Source organism: Muscardinus avellanarius, assembly GCF_963383645.1.
Source record: "Muscardinus avellanarius genome assembly, chromosome: 9".
NCBI classification, from domain to species: Eukaryota; Metazoa; Chordata; class Mammalia; order Rodentia; family Gliridae; genus Muscardinus; species Muscardinus avellanarius.
This window is the reverse complement of record NC_137795.1, coordinates 27,853,223-27,875,703: the sequence shown is the minus strand read 5'-3', so window position 1 is coordinate 27,875,703 and position 22,481 is coordinate 27,853,223. Positions and strand designations below refer to the sequence as shown.

At 44.7% G+C, this 22,481-nt stretch overlaps 1 protein-coding gene across 1 annotated transcript in view; it reads right to left on the bottom strand.

The window, feature by feature from the left end:
* IGF2BP3 (insulin like growth factor 2 mRNA binding protein 3) overlaps nt 1-22,068 on the bottom strand; it is a gene marked incomplete at its 3' end in the record, with an annotated part of 156,289 nt that extends 134,221 nt beyond the window's left edge. Inside the window, exons 1-2 of the mRNA XM_080701008.1 lie at nt 21,885-22,068; nt 21,413-21,473 (exon numbers count right to left, since the gene is read on the bottom strand). Of these exons, the coding sequence (XP_080557134.1) occupies nt 21,413-21,473; nt 21,885-22,059 (236 nt within the window). The 5' untranslated portion in view covers nt 22,060-22,068. The remainder of the gene's footprint in view (nt 1-21,412; nt 21,474-21,884) is intronic.
* Nucleotides 22,069-22,481: the final 413 nt, after the last annotated feature.

Genomic DNA, 22,481 nt, shown 5'->3' with positions numbered 1-22,481 from the left:
TGGGAGGCTGAGACAGGAGGATCACACAGGTTTGAATCCAGCCTCAGCTATTTAGTGAGGCTCTCAGCAACTTAGTGAGACCCTGTTTCCAAATAAAGTATAAAATAGGTCTGGGAGAGCCGGGCATGGTGGCACACGCTTGTAATCCTCGCACTTGGGAGGCTGAGACAGGAGGATCGCACAGGTTCGAAGCCAGCCTCAGCTACTTAGTGAGGCTTTCAGCAACTTAGTGAGACCCTGTTTCCAAATACAATATAAAAAAGGTCTGGGAATATAGCCCAGAGGTAGAAAGTCCCTGGGTTCCACCCCAATACCACCAAAAAAAAAAAAAAAAAAGGTCTGGGAGTATAGCCCGGAGGTAGAAAAGCCCCCAGATTCCACCCACAGTACCACAAAAAAAAAAAAGAAAGAAAAAGAAAATAGAGCTGAAGGGTGTATCTCGGAGGTAGAATGCACCTGAATTCAATCCCCAGTACTGCAAAAAAAAAAAAAAAAAAAAAAAGAATTCAATAATACAGGTGTAAGCATGTTTGACTGCCGTGACTATGAAAGAACTATTACAAAACTCGGTACTCAGCTGGGTGAGGTGGTACATGGCTAGTATCCCAATACCTGGGAGGGCAGGAGAACTGTTAGGTCCAAGGCCACTATGTGGTAACTAAGAAAAACACTGTTTCAAATAAAAATAAAATAGGGATGAATTTAACTCAGAAGTAGAATGTCCCTGGGTTCAATCCCCAGCACACACACTAAAAATGAGTGCATACCTACACTAAACAATACAGCTAGCCGGGCAGTGGCGCGGCACTTTGTAATCCCAGCATTTGGGAGGCTTAGACCAGAGGATCGCGGTTCACAGACAGCCTCAGCTACCCAGTGAGGCCCTCTGCAACTCAGTGAGACCCTGTTTCAAAATAAAAAATAAAAAATAGGGCAGGGGGTGTACCACAGAGGTCGAATGACCCTGGATTCCATCCCCAGACCCGCAAAAAAAAAAAAAAAAAGTACAGGTATTGGCTAAAAAGTCACATTTTGTGAAGAGACTGAGACTGAGTGGTGGCAGCCTCCTTGCTGACCTCAAGCAGCCCTTCGCTTCTTCACGTGGAACTTGGGAGTTGGGAATTCTGAACTGCATCTCTTCTCCTTTCCCCCTGGCTTTTCCAGTTTTGTGAGGAGCCTTTCAAACGCAATGACTAGCGATGTTATCAATAAGCCAGACCCACGCTCCATGAACTACTCACGTGTATTCACTGGGAATCTCAACACTTGTGGTCAATAAGTCTGCTATAGAGGTAATCTTCTCCAAGTATGGGAATGTCGTGGGTCCCTCTGTTCACGGGCCTTTGTCTTTGTCCAGTAAGTTAACAACACAAATGCCCGAACTGCCAAGAAGATGGCAGAATGACTGCCGGCCAGGTTTTAGATATTAATCTGGGTACAGAGTCAAAAGTGAACGTAGGAGGAGCAGGTGAGAAGCGACCTGCAGTGGAGATGTACAGCTCCACTTCGACTTGGAGTATGACTGCCAGAGGATTGTGAAGGATGTACAGATACCCTCCTCCTCTTACTATCAGGGCCATAGTGCCTCTAAACGCAGTATCAGGTGTAATGGGAAACACCTTCCGAAGAGGAAAAAATGGCTTCAATTCTAAGAGTGGACATCAGGGGTCTTCCAAGACTAGAAAGTTGAAAGGAGATGACCTTCGGGCTATTAAGAAGGAGCTGACTGAGATAAAATTTTAAAAATGGAAGCCTGGTGTGGTAGCACATGCTTGTAATCCCAGTACTTGGGAGGCTATGACAGGAGGATCATGGTTCATGGCCAGCCTCTGCTACTCAGTGAGGCTCTCTGCAACTTAGTAAGACTTGCTTCAAAATAAAGAATAAAAAGCCAGGTGTGGTGGCACACGCTTGTAATCCCAGCATTTGGGAGGCTGAGACTGGAGGATCCCAGTACGCGGACAGCCTCAGCTACTTAGTGAGGCCCTCTGCAACTTAATGAGACCCTGTTTCAAAAATAAAGAATAAAAAATAGGGCAGGGGGTGTAGCTCGGAAGTCAAATGCCCCTGGGTTCCATCCCCAAACCCACAAATAAATAAATAAATAAATAAATACACACACACACACACACACACACACACACACACAAAATAAAAGGTGTAGTCCGGAAGTAGAATTGCCTGGGTTCAATTCCCATCACCACAAAAAATAAAAAAGTGAATTCTCTTCTGAGAAAAACTGAAAAGAAACAGAGTATGTAGAGACAAAGAATAAAAAGTAGGAAGAGGAGGAGAGCAGCAGCTCCTTGAAGATGAGAGAAACTTGAAGATCTCAGTTCGCAGCCAGCCTCAGCTTCTTAGTGAGGCCCTCTGCAAATCACTGAGACCCTGCTTCAAATAAATAAAAATAGGGCTGGGAGTGTAGCTCAGAAGTAGAATGTCCCTGGGTTCCATCTCCAATTCCGGGGGGAAAAAAGGGAGGGGGTTAGATATTGCTCTGAGTTAGAACTGCCTCTGGGTTCAATTCCCAATGACACACACACACACACACACACACACACACACACACACACGTAAAAGCATTCAATATAAAAATAACATAAACAATAAAATTAGCCGGGTGTGGTGGCTCACACTTGTAATCCCAGCATTCAGGAGGCTGAGACAGGAGAATCGTGGTTCGCGGACAGCCTCAGCTACTTCTTAGTCAGACCCTTTGCAACTCAGTGAGACCCTGTTTCAAAATAAAGAATAAAAAATAGGGCTGGGAGTGTAACTCAGAGGTAGAATGCCCCTGGGTTCAATCCCCAGTACCACACAAAAAAATTGTTATATTCAAAAATGTTTGTAGATTCAGGCATACACGAATCTCTGAAAAATAATATACCAAATAATCCGTTGGTAAGCCTTGGGAAGTACACTCATAGAGTGAGAACTAAAAGACAAGTAGTTTTCACATTTTATGTTTTCCATTGATTTGAATGTTTATATATGTAAACATTTGCCACATACTGGATGTAGTGGTGCAAGCCTGTAATTCCACTACTTGGGAGATTGAGACAGGAGGATCCGTGGTTTGAGGCTAGTCTCAAACTTATCAAAAGCCTATTTCAAAATTAAAAATAAATAGAAGCTGAAGCCAGGCGTGGTGGTGCAAGCTTGTAATCCCGGCATTTGAGAGGCTAAAAAAGGAGGATCGTGGTTCATGGACAGCCTCAGCCACTTAGTAAATCCCTCTGTAACTCAGTGAGTGAGACCTTGTTTCAAAATAAAGAATAAAAAATATAGGGCTGGGAGTGTAGCTTGGAGGTAGAATGCCCCAGAGTTCCATCCCCAATACCACAGAGAGAGAGAGAGAGGGAGGGAGGGAGGGGGGCGTGGGGAGAGAGAAGTAGAGCTGGGGGTATAGCCCCTGGGTTCCATCCCCAGTATTGCAGAAAATAAAATATAAATAAATAGAGCTGGGTATGTAGCTGAAAGGTAAAATGCCCCTGGGTTCAATCCTTAGTACTGATTGCAAACAAAAACAACAAAAAACACACTACTCTACTTAAATGATTCCACAGCACAGATCATAAATCTTCCATATTTTCATAACTCTCACCAAATCTAGTCACTCAGCTTTCACATGTGAATCTCAGGTGAAAATCTCAAGCAAAATCTGGCAACACAGTGTTATCAATGCTTTACACACATGGCCTCCGGAGCATTGATTCCATTCTGACCACCCAGACCTCCATTTCCTCATCCTGCCATACATCTCTCAGTGGATGCTGGATTCAAACCCACATCTAAGTCCTATAACCTATAACCTTCAGACTATACCCTTCCTTTCAACTGGATGCAACAGAGCTCCTCACCAAGCTCTCTCTCCTTCTCGCCTAATCGTCAATACTCTGAGTAAAGAGTTTCCTTCTGCAAACCAGGGTTTTAGTAATTCAATAACAAGCTGTGACACACAGGCACCATGAGCTCCAGACCCCACTGCCTTCTCTGCCACATAAGAACACATCCCCAGCCAGGCATGGTGGCGCACGCTTGCAAACCCAGTACTTGGGAGGCCAAGACAGGAGAATCCGGTTCACAGCCAGCCTCAGCTACTTCGTGAGGCCCTTTGCAACATAGTGAGACCCTGTTTCAAAATATAGAATAAAAAATAGGGCTAGGGGTGTAACTAGAAGATAGAATGTCTCTGGGTTCGAGCCCAGTACCATAAAAAAAAAAAAGAAAAGAAAAGAAAAAGTAATCGTGAGAGTCACGGTCACCAATGCCAGAGCACTCACTCGATGGCCTCCGTCCTACTTTGCAGCTCCTTACTCCTCCCTAGGTCTGCCTCCCACTTCTACGCAACTCTCTTTTTGATGAAACCCAGGGGCATTCTACCTCCAAGCGACACCCCCAGCCCTAATATTTTATTCTTTATTTTTGAAACAGTCTCTCACTGAGTTCCAAGGGGCCTCCTTGCTAAGTAGCTGAGGCTGTCCAAGAACCACAACCCTCTGGTCTCAGCCTCCTGAATGCTGAGATTACAAGTGTGCACCACCACGCCTGGCCCTTTGCAACTCTTTTATAGTATGCTGAAGCTGCCAAAGAATACAGTTACAGCTGGGCACGAAGGCGTGTGCTTGTAATCTCAGGATTTGGGAGGCTGAGACGGCAGGATCGCAGGTTTGCAGACAGCCTCAGCTATTTAATGAGGTCCTCTGCAACTTAGTGAGACCCTGTTTCAAAATAAAGAATAAGAAGTGTAGCTCAGCCGGGCGTGGTGGTGTACGCTTGTAACCCCCACACTTGGGAGGCGGAGACAGGAGGATGGCACAGGTTTGAAGCCAGCCGCGTGCGGTGGCTTAAGAGACCCTGTTTCCAAATAAAAATATTTTTAAAAAAAATAGGTCTGGGAGTGTAGCCCGGACGTAGAAGTTGGTACCTTCCAGTGCCACCAAAAAAAAAAAAAAAAAGAAGTGTACCTCAGAGGTAGAATGCCCCTGAATTCCATCCCCAGTACAGGAAAAAAAAAAAAAAAAAAAAAAAAACCTACAGTTATACCCCATAGAGGTCTCATTTTCTGTCCTAAAACAGGGTGTCTGGATTCTTTTATTCTATTAATTTCCGATTCCAGACTACCTCTACTGACTTTTTCCCAAAGAAAGACAACAAAAATAATCTCTCAAAGAGGTCAAAGATTCTATACTTTAGAGAAGGCAAGGAACGGGCTACCTCTGCTCTGACTTGCCACTGCAAACAAGATGGGGCTGCTGGACAAGCTACTTTGAGGATCTGGACAACTTACATGTGAGGGAGAAAGGCAGGCGGGCAGAACTTCACTGGGGACTTGCAGGGAGGGCTTCGGCCAGGTCACCTTCCCCATGACTTTGCAGAGATGCAATACCACTAAAGAGTGTGTGTGTGTGTGTGTGTGTGTGTGTGTGTGTGTCCCTACTTCTTATTCTTTATTTCAAAACAGGGTCTCACTGAGCTGCAAAGGACCTAAGTACCTGAGGCTTGTCCGAGAACCACGATCCTCCTGTCTCGACTCCCAAATGCTACCATCACACCCGACCTAGATTTTCAAATATGCAAAACTGAGGGAATTTAAGTACTTCTTAAAGATTTTTTTTTTTTGGGGGGTAGCACTGGGGTATTGAGCTGAGGGGCATTCTACTTCCAAGAAACACTTCTGCTTTTTTGTTGTTGTTGGTGGTGGTGGTGGTACTGGGGTTCCTGGAAACCCTTCTACCTCTGGGCTACAATCCCAGACCTATTTTTGGAAACAGGGTCTCTCTCTCTTTTTTTTTTTTTCTTCCCTCCACTTCTTTCAATTCTTGGTTTTTTTTTTTCTTTAAAATTTTTTTATTGGTGCATTATATTCAAACATCATATTGGGATAAAAAACTTGTGTGTACACACATGTACACATCTCTGATTTAACCCCTACCCAATTCCCACCCCATTCCCTCCTTGTCCCTCCATCCCTTGCTTGGCTTAGTGACTGACTTCGATATGTTTAAGTACATTGTGTGTTTTAGAGATTTTCCTCTTCCCCCCTCCTTTCTCCTCCTTTAGGTTGCCTTGTTTGCTCCTCTATAGGATTTCCTTTTTCATCTAGAGTTCCTCCTATGACCCATTTCTCCCTAACTCTCACATATTAGGGAAAGCATCTGCTTTCTTATTTTTTGTGACTGACTAATCTCACTTAGCATAACGTCCTCCAGTTCCATCCATTTCCCTGAAAATGATGTAATTGAGTTTTTTTTGATGGCTGAGTAAAATTCCACTGTGTACATATCCTACAGTTTTGTAATCCATTCATGGATGTTGATGGACATCTTGGCTGGTTCCATAGTTTGGCTATGGTGAATTGTGCAGCTATGAACATAGATACACATGCATTAGTTTGGTAGTTTGGTTTCCTATCTTTTTGGTAGATACCCAGAAGTGGTATTGCTGGATCAAATGGTAGATTTGTTCCCATTCTTCTGAGGATTCTCCATACTGTTTTCCAAAGTGGTTGCACTAATTTGCAATCCCACCAACAATGTCTTAGAGTTCCCACTTCTCCACATCCTCGCCAGCATCTATTGTGAAACAGGGTCTCTTAAGCCAGCAAGGCTGGCTTCGAACCTGCACCATCCTTCTGTCTATGCCTCCCAAGCACAGGGATTACAAGCGTTCGCCACCACACCCGGCTAAACTTCTGCTTTATTTTTAATTTAAAACAAGATCTTGCTATGTTGATGAGAATCTCACTACTTGTTGAGGCTGTCCTCAAACCTGCAATCCCCCTCTCTCGGCCTCCCAAGTACTGGGATTACAGGCATGCGCCATTATGTCCAGCTCTAGATAATATTTCTTTTACTTTTTTTGTTCTGTTTTGTTTTTGGTGGTACTGGGGATTGAGCACAGGGGCATTCTACCTCTGAGCTCCACCCCCTGGGTTTCATCCCCAGACCCACAAAAAATAATAATAATTTTAAAATAAAGAATAAGCCAGGTGTGGTGGCCCACACTAGTAATCCCAGCATTTGAGAGCCTGAGACGGGAGGATCGCGGTTCACGGCCAGCCTCAACTACTCAGTGAGGCCCTCTGCAACTCAATGAGACCCAGTTTCAAAATAAAAGAATAAAAAATAGGGCAGGGGTTGTAGCTTGAAGGTCGAATGCCCCTGAGTCCCATCCCCAGACCCACAAAAAATAAAAAATAAAAATAAATAAAGAATAGCTGGGCATGGTGGCACAGACTTGTAATCCCCAAGCTTGGGAGGCGGAGACAGGAGGATCATGCAGGTTTGAAACCAGCCTCACTGGCTTAAGAGACCCTATTTCCAAATTTAAAAAATATAAAAAATAGGTGTCTGGGAGTGTACCCCGGAGATAGAAGGGTTTCCAGGAACCCTAGTACCACCAAAAAAAAATAAAATAAAGAATAAAAAAATAGGAGACAGGCATGGTGGTGCACACTTGTACTCCCAGCATTTGGGAGGCTGAGACAGGAGGATCACGGTTTGAGTACAGCCTCAGTTACTTAGTGAGGCCCTTTGCAACTCAGTGAGACCCTGTTTCAAAATGAATAATAAAAAAATATGACTGGGGGTGTAGCTCAGAGGTAGAATGCCCCTGGGTTCAATCCCCAGTACCTCAAAAAATAAAAAAAGGTTAAATTTATACAATTTATGCCACCATCCTAAACAGCAAAGTGGTTAAATCATTTTATATTTTGCCCATAATATCCACAAATATTTTTTTGGTTTTTGTTTTTTTGTTTTGTTTTGTTTTTGCAGTACTGGGGAAGGAACCCAGGGGTTGGGGGTGTAAAGAACCCAGAGGTAGAGTGTCCCCGGGTTCAATCCCCAGTGACACGCACACACAAATACTACAAACAAATCTTATCACTAAGCAAGAAATCTACTAGATATCTACTATAATCTAGGAGACTCTTTCATGTCCAAAAGATTACAAATAGAATAGGCTCACGGATGTTTCTGTAAATTAAGAAAACTAACAGCCGGGGGTGGTGGCGCACACTTCTAATCCCAGCATTCGGGAGGCTGAAACCTGGAGGATCGCGGTTCGCGGACAGCCTCAGCTACTTAGTGAGGCCCTCTGCAACTCAGTGAGACCCGGTTTCAAAATAAAGAATAAAAAATAGGGCAGGGGGTGTAACACGGAGGTCAAATGTCCCTGGGTTCCATCCCCAGACCCGCAAAAAAAAAAAAAAAAAAAAAAGAAAACTAACCAAGATCCTATGAGTAAATTCTGAAAGACTATCTTCTACGTTACTCCAAATATCCTGAACCCATCCATTTACAGCTGAGCCAGAAGGCTGAGATGACACCACCCCATCGTCTAATCACAAGCCCTCAGTGTCCTAACAGCTCATTACACTCCACAGCCTTCCTCACTGCGCTTTCCTCTGCCTCACCACCCTCCCCTGCTCCACAGGCCTCTCCTCCCCCCAGAGCCTTAGGTCCCCAAGAACCCTTGGAGGTCTTGTGTAATGGCTCCACAGTTTCAAGTAGCACAAGCTAATGAAACCCCTATATTCTTTGTGTGTGTGGTGCTGGGGATGAAACTCAGGGGCATTCCACCTCTGAGCTATACCCCGAGCCCTATTTTTATTTATTATTTATTTATTTATTTATTTATTTTTGTGGTACCAGGGGTGGAACTCAGGGGCTTCTCTATCTCTGAGCTATACTCCCAGACCTATTTTATACTTTATTTGAAAACAGGGTCTCACTAAGCCGCTAAGAGCCTCACTCAGGAGCTGAGGCTGGCTTCAAACCTGTGTGATCCTCCTGTCTCAGCCTCCCAAGTGCCGGGATTACAAGCGTGCACCACCACAGCCTGCTATTCTTTTTTTTTTTTTTTTTTTTGAAACAGAGTTTCACTAAATTGCTGAGGCTGGCATGGCGGGTAATCCTCCCATCTCAGCCTCCCAAGCACTGGAATTACAAGCATGTACCACCATGTCCAACTGAAGCCCCTATTTTCATCTCTGCTTCCTATTCCCTTGAGCTCCAGATACAATGAACTGCCTACTCCTTTATATACATTTCCAGTAACTATTAGAAACATAATAAGCCAAAAGCAAAGTTCCCAATTTCCATCAAGATCTGGTCCTCCCTCAAAATTTTCCATTTTGATAAATGGCTTCATATTCCACCCAGTTGTTCTGACCAAAGAAACCCCCCCCCCCAATACTGGAAGCCAGGGGCATTCTATCTCCAAGTTACATCCCCAGCCCTGTTTTTTTATTTTTTTTTATTATTTTATTATTATTTATTTGCCATACTGGGGATGGAATCCAGGAGCATTCAGGGCATTCTACCTTCAAGCTACATCCCCAGCCGTGTGTGTGTGTGTGTGTGTGTGTGTGTGTGTGTGTGTGTGTGTGTGTGTGTGTGTGTGTTGGTGGTGGTGGTGGTGGTGGTGGTGGTGGTACTGGGGATGGAACCCAGGGGCTTTCTACCTCCGGGCTACACTCCCAGACCTATTTTTTTTTCTCTTAAGCCACCTGAGGCTGGCTTTGAACCTGTGTGATCCTCCTGTCTCAGCCTCCCAAGCGCGGGGATTACAAGCATGCGCCACCACACCAGGCTGGCCCATTTTTTATTCTTTATTTTGAAACAGGGTCTCGCTGAGTTGCAAAGAGCCTCACTAAGTAGCTGAGGCTGTCTGTGAACCAAGATCCTTCTGTCTCAGTCTCCCAAATACTGGGATTACACACCTGGCCGGTCCTTTCTTTCTTTCTTTCTTTCTTTCTTTCTTTCTTTCTTTCTTTCTTTCTTTCTTTCTTTTTGCTGTTGTTGTTTTGTTTTGTTTTGTTTGCAGTACTGGTGATGGAATCCAGTACTGCAAATTAAAACCCAGTTTTTGCAGTCTACCTCTGACCTACACCCTCAGCGCTATTTTTTTGGTCTTTTTTAATTTTTGAAACAGGGTCTCTCTGAGTTGCAAAGGGCCTCACTAAGTAGCTGAGGCTGTCCGCAAACCGCAATCCTCCCATCTCAGCCTCCCAAATGCTGGGATTACAAGCGAGAGCTACCACGCCCATTGCAAGCATTTTATTATTATTTATGTGTGTCTGTGTCACACTGGGGGACTGAACCCAGAGGCATTCTAACTCCAAGCTATACTCTAGCCCTTTTCATGTTTTACTTGGAAATAGTCTTGCTAACTTGCCAAGAGCCTCACTAAGTTGCTAAGGCTGGCTCCACACCAGTGATCCTCCAGTCTCAGTCACCCAAACAGTGGAATTATAGGCATGCACCATCACACCTGGCTGTTCCAAGTTTTTTGTTTTTTGTTTTGTTTTGTTTTGTGGTACTGGGGTTAGAACCCAGAGGCTTTCTACCTCCGGGCTATACTTCCAGCCCTATTTTATATTTTATTTGGAAACAGGGTCTCACTAAGTTGCTGAAAGCCTCACTAAGTAGCTGAGGCTGGCTTGGAACCTGCAGGATCCTCCTGTCTCAGCCTCAGAAGCACGGGGATTACAAGCGTGCGCCACCACGCCCGACTGGTTCCTAGCATTTTTTTTTTTTTTTTTTTTTGGTGGTACTGGAGGTGGAACCCAGAGCCCAGAGGCTTTCTACCTCTGGGCTATACTCCCAGACCCATTTTTCAATATTTTATTTGGAAACAGGGTCTCACTTAAGTTGCTGAGAGCATCACTAAGTAGCTGAGGCTGGCTTCGAACCTACGTGATCCTCCTGTCTCGGCCTCCCAAGCGCGGGGATTACAAGCGTGCCGTCACCATGCCCGGCTTGTTCCTAGCATTTTAAAGCTATGTATCCCTTCTTCCAATTTGTGGAAGAAAATCTAAAGATAGCCACCATCAGTTCTTGACTCTCTATAGCCACATATGATTCTATCATCCAGGGAAAAAATCTATTTCCACATACTTCTTCAACTTAGGCTGGCCTGGTGACATGCCTTATACAATATAGGGCAGAAGCAACCTGTGCTGATTTAGGGTCTAAGAGGGTTAGCAGCTTCCACTTTCACTTGAGGTAGTCAATCACTGTGTCATAAAGAAAAGAAAAAAAATTAGCCAGGTCGGGTGTAGTGGCAACACTTGTAATTCCAGTATTTGGGAAGCTGAGAGAGGAGGATTGCAGGTTTAAGGTCAGCCTCAGCAAACAGTGAGACCCTCATTAACCCAGTGGGACAACAGGACTGGGGGGGTATATCTTCGAGGAAGAATGCCCCTAGTGTCAATCCCCAGTGCCAAACAAAACAAAACAGGCATACTGGTACACAGGTGTAATACCAGTACTTGGAAGGCTGAGACAGGAGGATCACAGGTTCAAGCTCAGCTTCAGCAATTTAAAAAGAACCTGTTTCAAAAAAAAAAAAAAAAAGGGGTGGGGGGCTCAGGGTGTAACTCAGGTAGAATGCCTCAGGTTCAATCCCCAGTACAAGAAAAAGGAAAATGCTTAGGCTACTACTGAGGAAGTTACATGGACAAGCCCAAGGGGCCAGTCACTTAAGTGAAAGCTTCTATGATCCTTCTGTTAGTAAATGACCCCAAAATGACACCATAGGGAACAGAACCAACCACCTAACACACCCACAGAGTCATGAGGAAGATGAAGTTGTTGTTTTAAACCACTAAGTTTTAGGGTGATTTGTTATTCAGTAATAGGTAAGTGTAATATCACGGTCACAACACAGTCCACTCCCTAGACACCTAAAAAGTAATGCCAGATATTCCAAGAGCCCGGGCTTCTTAAGGCTTACAGTTCCATTAGACTTTTCTTAGAGTACTGTGATAATTTCAAACTACTTCCTAATCAACTTAAATGGTCTCAGGATAATTCTCTAAAATATACAGTTGATTTACTGCTTATTCTCCTCCAGGGCAACAAAATTCATACACTAGCTGATATTTATAACTGTGTTTATTTACTAATAATACTGAACACAAGCCAAAAAGCAACTTCAGGCCATGATCAATTACATCCTCAATTAATGGAGCACTCTAAATGATGCTTACTTACCACTAGCCTTCAAGCAAAATCCTCAAAATCAAAAGGCCAAGCCAACTTGTAAACATCAGAGTTAAGAGGCAGAAATTCAAACTAACGCCAACTCTGTCCCTTGGTCACTGCTACCACACTGCCACCTCCTGTCTTATGACTGGAAGCTGGAATCAGAAGCAACAGTCGATAAAGGAAATTCAGCTAAGAATAGCACAGCTAACCATCCTTCCGCCTCTCCTTCCTCTCAGACCAAACCAACTGCCAGAGTCGCTGAATGGATAATTCATACCTTTCAAAAATTAGTTACCATTAGAAAAGCTGTGCCTGAATGCTGCTATAAAGGATTATAAAGAAGTCACCTCAAAGAGAGGAAGGTGGCTCAACAGCTTCATTTTAAAATAAAACTCCAGTCCTCAAGCAAGGTTAATGCAGGTGCAGCTCTTAAAAAGATCTCAAAGCATGGGAAAGATAATCTCCCACTTGCTAACTACCTGAAAGAGGTATAAAGGCAAGAGGAACCTAGCTATAGGGCTACTGAAGAATTCAAGTCAAACTCCTCACAGGGAAAACCTTGCATTGCTCTGTGTGTGTGTGTGTGTGTGTGTGTGTGTGTGTGTGTGTGTCTGTCTGTCTGTCTGTCTGTCTCTGGATTGATCCAAGAGGCATTCTTTTTTTTTTTTTTTTTTTTTTGGTGATACTGGGGTTCCTGGAAGCCCTTCTACCTCTGGGCTACACTTCCAGACCTATTTTATATTTTTGAAACAGGTTCTCTTAACGCCAGCGCGGCTGGCTTCAAACCTACCTGTGCAATCCTCCTGTCTCCGCCTCCCAAGCGCGGGGATTACAAGCCTGCGCCACCACGCCCGGCTTGATCCAAGAGGCATTCTACCTCCAAGCTACACTCCCAGCCCTTTATCCTTTTTTTATTTTTTACTTTGAAACAGGGTCTCACTAAACTGCAGAGGGTCTCACCAAGCCAAGGCTGGCCACAAACCTGTGATCCTCCTCTCTCAGTCTCTCCCAACTACTGGGATTACAAGCATGCACCACCACGACTGAAATGCATGCTATAATTCTAAAAGATTTTTTTAACAGTTCTAGGAATGAACCCAGGGGCATTCTACTTTCAAGCTACATTCCTAGCCCTATTTTCTATTCTTTATTTTGAACCAAGATATTACTAAATTGCAGAGGGCCTCACTAAGTGGCTAAGGCTGACCACAAAACCTGAGCTCCTCCTAGCTCAGCCTCCCAAGTACTGGGATTACAAGCATGCGACACCTATACCCAGCCTAAAAGATATATATTTATATACACACATATATTGTATATAAATATATGCATATGTGTTGTATATATATTTTATATATTTTTATATATTATATGTATATATATATATATATTTTTTTTTTTAGCGCAAACGCAGTCCCCCACTACCACAAATTATGGAGCCGAGTTTCCCACATTTGGGGAAATCACAGGGGTCAGCACATCCAGAGTGCAATGGATAAGCCTCACCCTGGGAAAACTACCTTCATGATCATGGTATCTCCCCTGCCAGGTAAGTATATATATCATATATATTTTTTGGCAGTACTGGGGATGGAACTGAGGGGCATTCTATCTCCGAGCTACACCTCTCAGCTCTATTTTTTATTCTTTATTTTGAAACAGGGTCTGAGTTGCAAAGGGCCTCACTAAGTAGCTGAGGCTGCCTGGAACCACCATCCCCTTCTCTCAGCCTCCCAAATGCTGAGATTACAAGCATGCACCACGCCAGCTTAAAAGATACTTCTAAGCCTTAGCTGATAACCCTTTTTTTCAAGCAGAACAGCAAAATCTCAAAACAAAATATGCTCCTCGTAGTTCATTCTAATGGCATCTAGCCTGAACAGAGGATGTCAGTGATCACACAAATCAAACGGAAAGCGGGAAGCGGAAGCCAAGATTCCCATTTCCCACTGGCTCCAGGCACACATCTTGTTTCTTTCTTTTACTTTTTCTTTTTATGGTACTGGGAGTGGAACCCAGGGGCTTTTCTACCTCCAGGCTATACTCCCATATCTATTTTATACTTTATGGAAACAGGGTCTCACTAAGTAGCTGAGGCTGGCTTCGAACCTGTGTGATCCTCCTGTCTCAGCCTCCCAAGCCCTGGGATTACAAGTGTGAGCCCGGCTTCACATGGCGTTCTTTTAACACCTTTTTATTGGCTTACTGTGGATAGCCACATGATAGAAACTACTTATCAACATTCACTTTGTTTCTTTTCTTTTCAGTACTGGGGATTTAAATTCAGAGGCTTTCTACTTCTGAACTATAGCCCCAGCCCTATTTTTTATTTTGAAATAGGGTCTCATTAAATTGCAGAGAGCCTCACTACGTAGCTGAGGCTGTCCAGGAACTTGTAATCCTCCTGTCTCAGCCTCCCAAGTACTGGTATTAAAAGTGTGCACCACCAAAGCAGGCTTCACTTAGTTTCTAAAAACTATATTAAGACTAAAGAAAGAAATCTTCCAAACTGTAATGAGAAACTATGAAATAAAGAAAAATCTCTCCAGCTACAACCACTTGTAGTTACACATTGCAGATCTTAAGCTGGGCACTCCAAAGATAATTCCACTCATAATTCTTTACCAATTAGAAAAGTGTCCTAATATTTTGAACCTCAAGTATCTGCATGTGTGACAATTTGCTTCACCTGTACCACACTGATGAGGTGCAGGCCGGGTATGGTGGCACACACTTGTAGTCCCAGCATTTGGGAGGCTGGGACAGGAGGATCACAGTTCAAGAACACACTCAGCTACTACTTAGTGAGACCCTGTTTCCAAATAAAGAATACAAAATAAAACTGAGGGTGTATCTTGAAGGTAGAATGCCCCTGGGTTCCATCCCCAGTACCACAAAGAATAAAATAAAATAAGTAAATGTTCAGCATTAAACATAGCTTTTGGAGCTGAGTCTGGTGGCACATACCAGTCTCAGTACTTAGGAGGCTGAGACAAGATGATTACAGGTTCAAGGCCAGCCTCAGCAACTTAATGAGACCAAGACTTTGGTCCCACATTGAGAGGTTATAGGCCCTGACTAATGGACACATTGGTGGACATGGTACCATCCTCTTATATGCTTAGCAGCTATTAAAATGCAACACTAGAGCCAGGCGTGATGCCCCATGCCTGTAATCCCAGTTCTTAAAAGAATGAGATAGGAGAATGGCAGATTCACAGCCAGCCTCAGCAACTTAGGCCATCCGCAACTGAGACCCAGTTTCAAAATTTAAAAAAATAATAATAATAATAATCCAAGTGTGGTGACGCACACTTGTAATCCCAGTATCTGGGAGGCTGAGACAGGAGGATCACAGGTTCATGGCCAGCTTCTGCTACTTACTGAGACCCCTTTCCAAAATAAAGAATAAAAAATAGGGCTGGAGGTATACCTCAGAAGTAGAATGCCCTGGGTTCAATACCCAGTACCACAATAAATAAATTAATTTAATTAAAATTAAAATGGTGTTTGGGGTATAGCTTGGAGGTAGAATGCTCCAATCCCTAGTTCACAAAAAAAAAAAAAAAAAAAAAAAAACTAGCTTCTAAATAGCCACTTAAAATAAGATGCATTCAAGCCGGCATGGTGGCGCACGCTTGTAATCCCAGCGCTTGGGAGGCTGAGACAGGAGGATCGCACAGGTTCGAAGCCAGCCTCAGCTACTGAGTGAGGCTCTCAGCAACTTAGTGAGACCCTGTTTCCAAATAAAAAAGAAAATAGATCTGGGAGTGTAGCCCGAAGGTAAAAAGCCTCTGGGTTCCATCCCCAGCACCACAAAAAAATAAATAAATAAAATAAGATGCATTCAAAACTCAAGTGACTTTTATAATGCTCTATTCAATGTATGTGTTAATAAGAGACTTTATATGAAAGTAAGTGTAACTCAAAGGTAGTCTCCCAGGATTCAATCCACAGTACCAACAAAAAGCCTGATTTAGATGATCACATAAGGGTTTGCTTATGCAAGGCCCACAGCTCTTCCAACCAAACTCAGCTACAATTTTCTAAAATCACAACTCATCTTTATCACCAAGAGAGAAAAAAAAAAATTTTAAACATATACCTCAAGTCATCAAGCCTTCCTACACTGTATCTTTTACACTTAAAAACCAAAGTGCACCCAGCCTCATCTTCTCTTTCTCTGGGATGCAGGAGGCCTCAAGCTCTCTGTGGTACTACTATACTCTCCCCAACAGAAGGGTATCTGAATGCAGAAAAGCCACATTCCTTCCACATTCCCTCCAGACTTCAGTAATAGGGAACTGAGCTTGGTCTAAACCAAACTCAACAATACCCCTGCTGCAAGGGTCCCCCTCCCAGCACAGCTAGCATTCAGAGCAGGCCAGCCTGCCAAACATCCAATCACCTCCTGGACCCGCTCGCTCCCCGTCTAGTCAGTGCAAGCCCATTCATCCATCTCAGAGTGCTGCCATAAGCATTCTGCAACACCAGGTTCCCAACATGCCTTGCACAGCAGGTATAAAGGTCGCTGCTGCACAAGTGTGAGTGCACACCTCAAATATCCACAAAACAATGAGCTGGAATGAAGTAACTCCTCAGCATAAAGAAGCCTGCCTCCAAGTCCAGCAGAGACTTGATCAGAGCCAATCAACTCACTATCAAGGCAATCCCTGCAAGTGTCACCTTGCCATAGGTACTGGGTACGTGGTCCCCAGGGTGCCTTCTTGGACCACTTCCAGACCCAGCCGGTGCAGAGGTGGAACAGTCCAGATAAGGAAAACTACATCAGGGCTCCAAGGTCCAGTGAAAACAAAATCACAATACGAATTTTTAGTAAGTTTCCCCCAGGACAGAGTGAGAAGGTACTACCTTTTAAGATATTTCAGCACAAGCAAAGGATTTACAGGACTTAATTGTTCTCTCAAATCAGTAAAAAAAAAAGTCTTCAACGTACTCAGTCCTTTACTTTGCTAGCAAGAGAGCAAGAGAGTACCATTTAAATCCTAAACCCTTTAGTGAAAATGAGCTTGAAATTTTAATCTATATTGTTAAATAAACTGAAGACTCTTCAAATGACAAATTTTATTTGGAGCAACTGGTAACATTTTGCTTCTTGGGCAGTCCCAAAAGGGGAACTGCTATTTATTACAAAGTAACAAGTAATTAAGTATGTCTTCAGGCTGGGCAGAAGCCTTTAAGATTCTAACTTAATTCCCTATAAGTGGAGAGAAATTAACACCAGGTTGGAAAGGAAGAGGAGAGCGCAAGGCAAATTACAAATATGTCAATGAATTGTACCTGTAAAACTCAAGACACTTAGAAATTCTCAAATGCTAAAATGCCAGTTCTTTAAACCAGGCCTGGTGGCACACACCTATAATCCCAGTGCTGAGAAGACTGATAAATAGAGGATCACAGGTTTGAGGCCACCCTCAGCAATCTAGCAAGACCCAATTTCAAAAATTATTTTTTTTCTTTTTTTTGGTGGCACTGGGGGTGGAACCCAGAGGCTTTCTACCTCCGGGCTATACTCCCAGACCTATTTTATATTTTATTAGAAACAGGGTCTCACTAAGTTGCTGAGAGCCTCACTAAGTAGCTGAGGCTGGCTTTGAATCTGTGCGATCCTCTTGTTTCCACCTCCCAAGCGCGGGGATTACAAGTGTGTGCCACCACGCCCGGCTCCCGATATTTCCCCGCGCTTGGGAGGTGGAGACAGGAGGATCGCGCAGGTTCGAAGACAGCGGCACTGGCTTAGGAGACCCTGTTTCCAAATAAAAATATAAAAAAAAAATAGGTGTCTGGGAGTGTAGCCCGGCGGTAGAAGGGTTTCCAGGAACCCCAGTACCACCAAAAAAAAAAAAAAAAAAAGAAAAATGAAAAAATAGCTGGGCATAGTGGTGCATGCCTATAATCGCAGTATTTGGGAGGCTGAAACAGGAGGATCGCAGGTTCAAAGCAAGCCTCAGGAATTTAGTGAGGCTCTAGCAATTTACCAAGACCCTGTTTCCGAATGAAAAATAAATAAAATAAGGCTAGAGGTATATCACAAAGGTAGATGTCCCCTGGATTCCATCCCCAGGACCAAAAAAGTAAATAAAAAGGGTTGGGAGTATTTCAGGTAGAATGTCCAAGTACAATCCCTAGTACCAAATAATACATTTTAAAAAGCCAATTCAGCTGGGCGTGGTGACGCACGCTTGCAATCCCAGCACTTGGGAGGCTGAGACAAGAGGATCACACAGGTTCGAAGTCAGGTTCAGCTACTGAGTGAGGCTCTCAGCAACTTAGTGAGACCCTGTTTCCAAATAAAGCATAAAAAAATAGGTCTGGGAGTATAGTCCAGAGGTAGAAAAACACCTAGATTCCACCCCCAATACCACACACATACAAAAAAAATTAAAAACTAAAAAATAAAAAAAAAGCCAGTTCATCCAGGCACACTGGCATATGCCTACAATTCCAGTACTTGGCCAGGCATGGTGGCGCATGCTTGTAGTCCCCGCGCTTGGGAGGCTGAGACAGGAGGATCGCACAGGTTGAAAGCCAGCCTCAGCTACTTAGTGAGGCTCTCAGCAACTTAGTGAGATCCTGTTTCCAAATAAAATATAAAATAGGTCTGGGAGTATAGCCCGGAGGTAGAAAGCCTCTGGGTTCCATCCCCAGTACCACCAAAAAAAAAAAAAAAAAAAAAAAATCCAGTACTTGGGAGCTAACACAGGAGGATCACAGGTTTGTGACCTGTGAGACACTCCTTCACTTAGGCACACCACAACTTACTGAAACCCTATTTCAAAATAAAGGATAAGAAATATGGCTGGGGGTGTAACTCAGAGATAGAATGCCCCTTAGTTCAATCCTCAATACCACAAAAATAAATAGCCATTCAAATACAATCGTTTGCTCACTTTTAGTGTGTGAGGTACTTCTTAGTGAGGCACTCCACAGCTTACTGAAACCCTGTTTCAAAATAAAGAATAAAAAATAGGGCAGGGGGTGTAGCTCGGAGGCCGAATGCCTCTGGATTCCATCACCAGACTTGCCAGGAAGGAAGGAAGGAAGGAAGGAAGGAAGGAAGGAAGGAAGGAAGGAAGGGCGAGCGAGCGAGCTGGGCATGATGGCACTTGCTTGTAATCCCTGCGCTTGGGAGGCTGAGAAAGAAGGATCGCACAGGTTCGAAGCCAGCCTCAGCTACTTAGTGAGACCCTGTTTCCAAATAAAATATAAAATAGGTCTGGGAGTACAGCCCAGAGTTAGCCTCTGGGTTCCACCCCCAGTCCTACCAAAAAATAAAAAGAAAAAAGAAAAAAAGAAAGGAAAAAAAAAGAAAGAAAGAATAAGAAATAGGGCTGGGAGCCGGGCGTGGTGTTGCATGCTTGTAATCCCAGCATTTGGGAGGCTGAGACAGGAGAATCACAAGTTCATGGACAGCCTCAGCAATTTAGTGAGGCCCCCTGCAACTCAGTGAGACCCTGTTTCAAAAGAAAGAAAAAATAGGGCTGAGGGTGGAGCTTAGAGGTAGAATGCCCCTGGGTTCCATCCCCAGTATCAAAAAAATAAAAAAAAGCAGGGCTGGGGTTGTAGCTCAGAGGTAGAATGCTCTTGAGTTCAATTCCTAGTACCACAAAAATAATAAGTAAATTAAGAGCCAGTTCAAATGCAATCATTTGCTCACTTTCAATGCAACATTTGATCAAAACTAAGGGCTGGGGCTCAGTGGTAGAATGCTTGCCTAGCAAGCTTGAGGCCCTGGGTTTGACCCCAAAAATGGCATAAAACAAAAACAACAACAGAAAGCAGGGCGAGGTGGCTCACACATGTAATCCCAGTCGTTGTGAGGCTGAGGCAGGATGACTGCAGGTTCCCCACCAGCCTCAGCAACTTAGCAAGGCCATGTTTTGAAATTTAAAAAAAAAATTAAAAAAGAGCTGGGGAATGTAGCTCAGAGGTAAAATGCCCTGGGTTCAATCCTCAGACCGAAAAAAAAATTTTTTGATGAAAACTAAGACATACTGGCTAAACATGAAACCAAGTAAAATTCACAGAATGTGCTCACATTTTCTTTCCCAAGGTACCCAACTGACAGATTATACCTATTAACTTTCAAGTCCTGTGGAACTAAGATCAATTTAAATACTTTCCAATATATAGCTAATATTTTAGAAGCTTGTTTTTAAAAGAATTACACTATACCATAGGGAATATTTGACCCTTACCAAAATTTCCAATTAAGTCAGTTCACTCAATTATCTTTCCGATTATCCTAAGGAATATTAAGCACATACAGAGATATACAAACAAACCTAAACCAGTGCATTTACAAAAACATTCGTGACCATGCCCTGTCTGAAGCACAGCTCGATCTGTAAGGCAAACATAACATTTTTTTTTTACTACCACCTGATATCTCTCCAAAGCAATCCTTCCATCCTCCAGAACACACATTCTTGCCAAATACTTAACCAGCAGACCCATGGCCCTGGTTTGAATTAACTTAAAGCTTATTGTTTGGCCTAGCTTGGAAACTGGGGGATGGGAGAAGAGAAAGCAGAAACACCACCTTGCAAAGCCCAGAAGGCCACAGACCGACTCCCGTGCCTTTCCAGTAAAGTTACAGAGCCCTGGACTGACCTACACTAGAGAAAGCAGTCAATTCTCGAAAATACTTGAGTGGCTAAAACAGTCTGCAAATATTTTGCAAAGTGACATTCTACACAGGGTCTTGGAGAAGAGAAACGCCGCTAGTGAAACAGCACCAATCTGCCAGTCTTCACCATCTCTGGGTGGTTACTTGTAAGCAGGAATATATCCAGGGCAGGGGGCATGGACAATGGAGGTGTTTGCAGAAACCTGCTTAACCGAAAGGCACTTCCGAGCTGGAAAAGCCCAGGCGTTCACGCACGCGTTCCAGTAACCGCTGGCCAGCTATCAGGGTGAAGGCAAATTCCTTTCTCCTCAGAAACACCCACCATGGCGTCCCAGCCGCAGGACAGCGAAGGCAGGCCCCAGACCTGCAAGGGGCAGCTGCTCTCACCGATCCCAGACCCGAGGGTGTGGGGCCCACCCACTGCTTCCCAAATCCTGCAGATCCCAAAGACTGCTCCTTGCCACTTTGAGGTCCTGTGGTAGCGACCTGACCTGCTCTGCTGAGCACTTGAGCTGCGAGAACTTCTCTTGACAGGCTTGTTATAACCAGTAACAATAATTTAGCGACAGGGGCCACGGACAAACCCCTCTATTCCTTCTCAGAATTATCACAACACACCCCCGCCCTAAACTTTAAACACAAGAGAAAAAGACAAGAAGCGCCAAGCCATCCCGCAGCTCCTAAGTATAACAGGAACAGAAACTGTTTTCAGCTGTGTGGAGCCAGTCCGCCCAACAATGGGGCGAGAACAGATGAATAAACTCACCTTTGCCTTTTGGGGACCGAGTGTTCAACTTCTATGGGCTTCCCGTGCAGTTCCATTTTACCTGTGGACACACGAGAAGTGAGAGGGCCCGCCAGATTCACACGCACCCACCCCCCAAGAAGATCTTCACGGTCCAAGAAGCAACACAAATGGCTCCCGGGACCCTGAGAGGTCCCCAAGGCGCGGAGGCGGCTCCAGGCCGGGAGATGAGCCGGGCGCCATGGAGGAGGGCGGCTGACCCCTCGGGGGGCTGGGTTTTTAACTCACAGATGGCTGGGGGCACCGATCGGCGGTGGGGCTCGCGGGGAGGGCAGCCTCGCGGCCCCGGCCCGCTCGCCGTGCAGCGCAGGGTCCCCACGTCGGCGCCGCCGGCCCCGCACCTCCCGGGACGGCGCGGGGCTCGGGGGGCCGGGCGGGGGCCGGGGCCGGGCCCGCAGGCCTCGGCGGGGGCCGCCGGCGGGGAGCGGCCCACCTGAAAGCGCCTCGATGGCGCGCAGGGCCCAGCCCTCGTCCGGGCAGTCCACGAACGCGTAGCCCGTCTTCACCAGGAAGGGGCCCGACACCGGGATCTTGGCGTCCTTGAAGACACTCTCCAGGTCCGAGGGGGCGGCGTTCTCGCTGAGGTTCCCGATGTACAGTTTGTTCATTGTTAAGAGTGGTCGTTTAAAAAAATTAACCAGGAAAACGAAAAATTAAAACCACCCACGGCGATGGATGGATCCGGCGGGTTTTGTTCCCCTCGTCTTCTCGCCTTTAAAAGACACGAGCACAGGACGAACCGAGCACGAGAAGAAACGAAAAGGCAGATCCGAGGAATCCTGTTTATCCAAGTATTTAAAAAGGAAAAAAAAAAAAGACAAGCTACAACCCAAACGTATCAGCGAGTCCTCCTAACTCTGAGGAGGAGGCGGGATTAGCAAGAGGGGGGAGGAGGAGGAGGAGGAGGAGGAGGAGGAGGAGGAGGAGGAGGAGGAGGAGGAGGAGGAGGAGGAAGAAAAACTACTTTTTGTCTCTTCCTCCCAAGCCCTCGGCTCCGGCCGGCGGACTGTGAAAATTTCACACTCGCAGA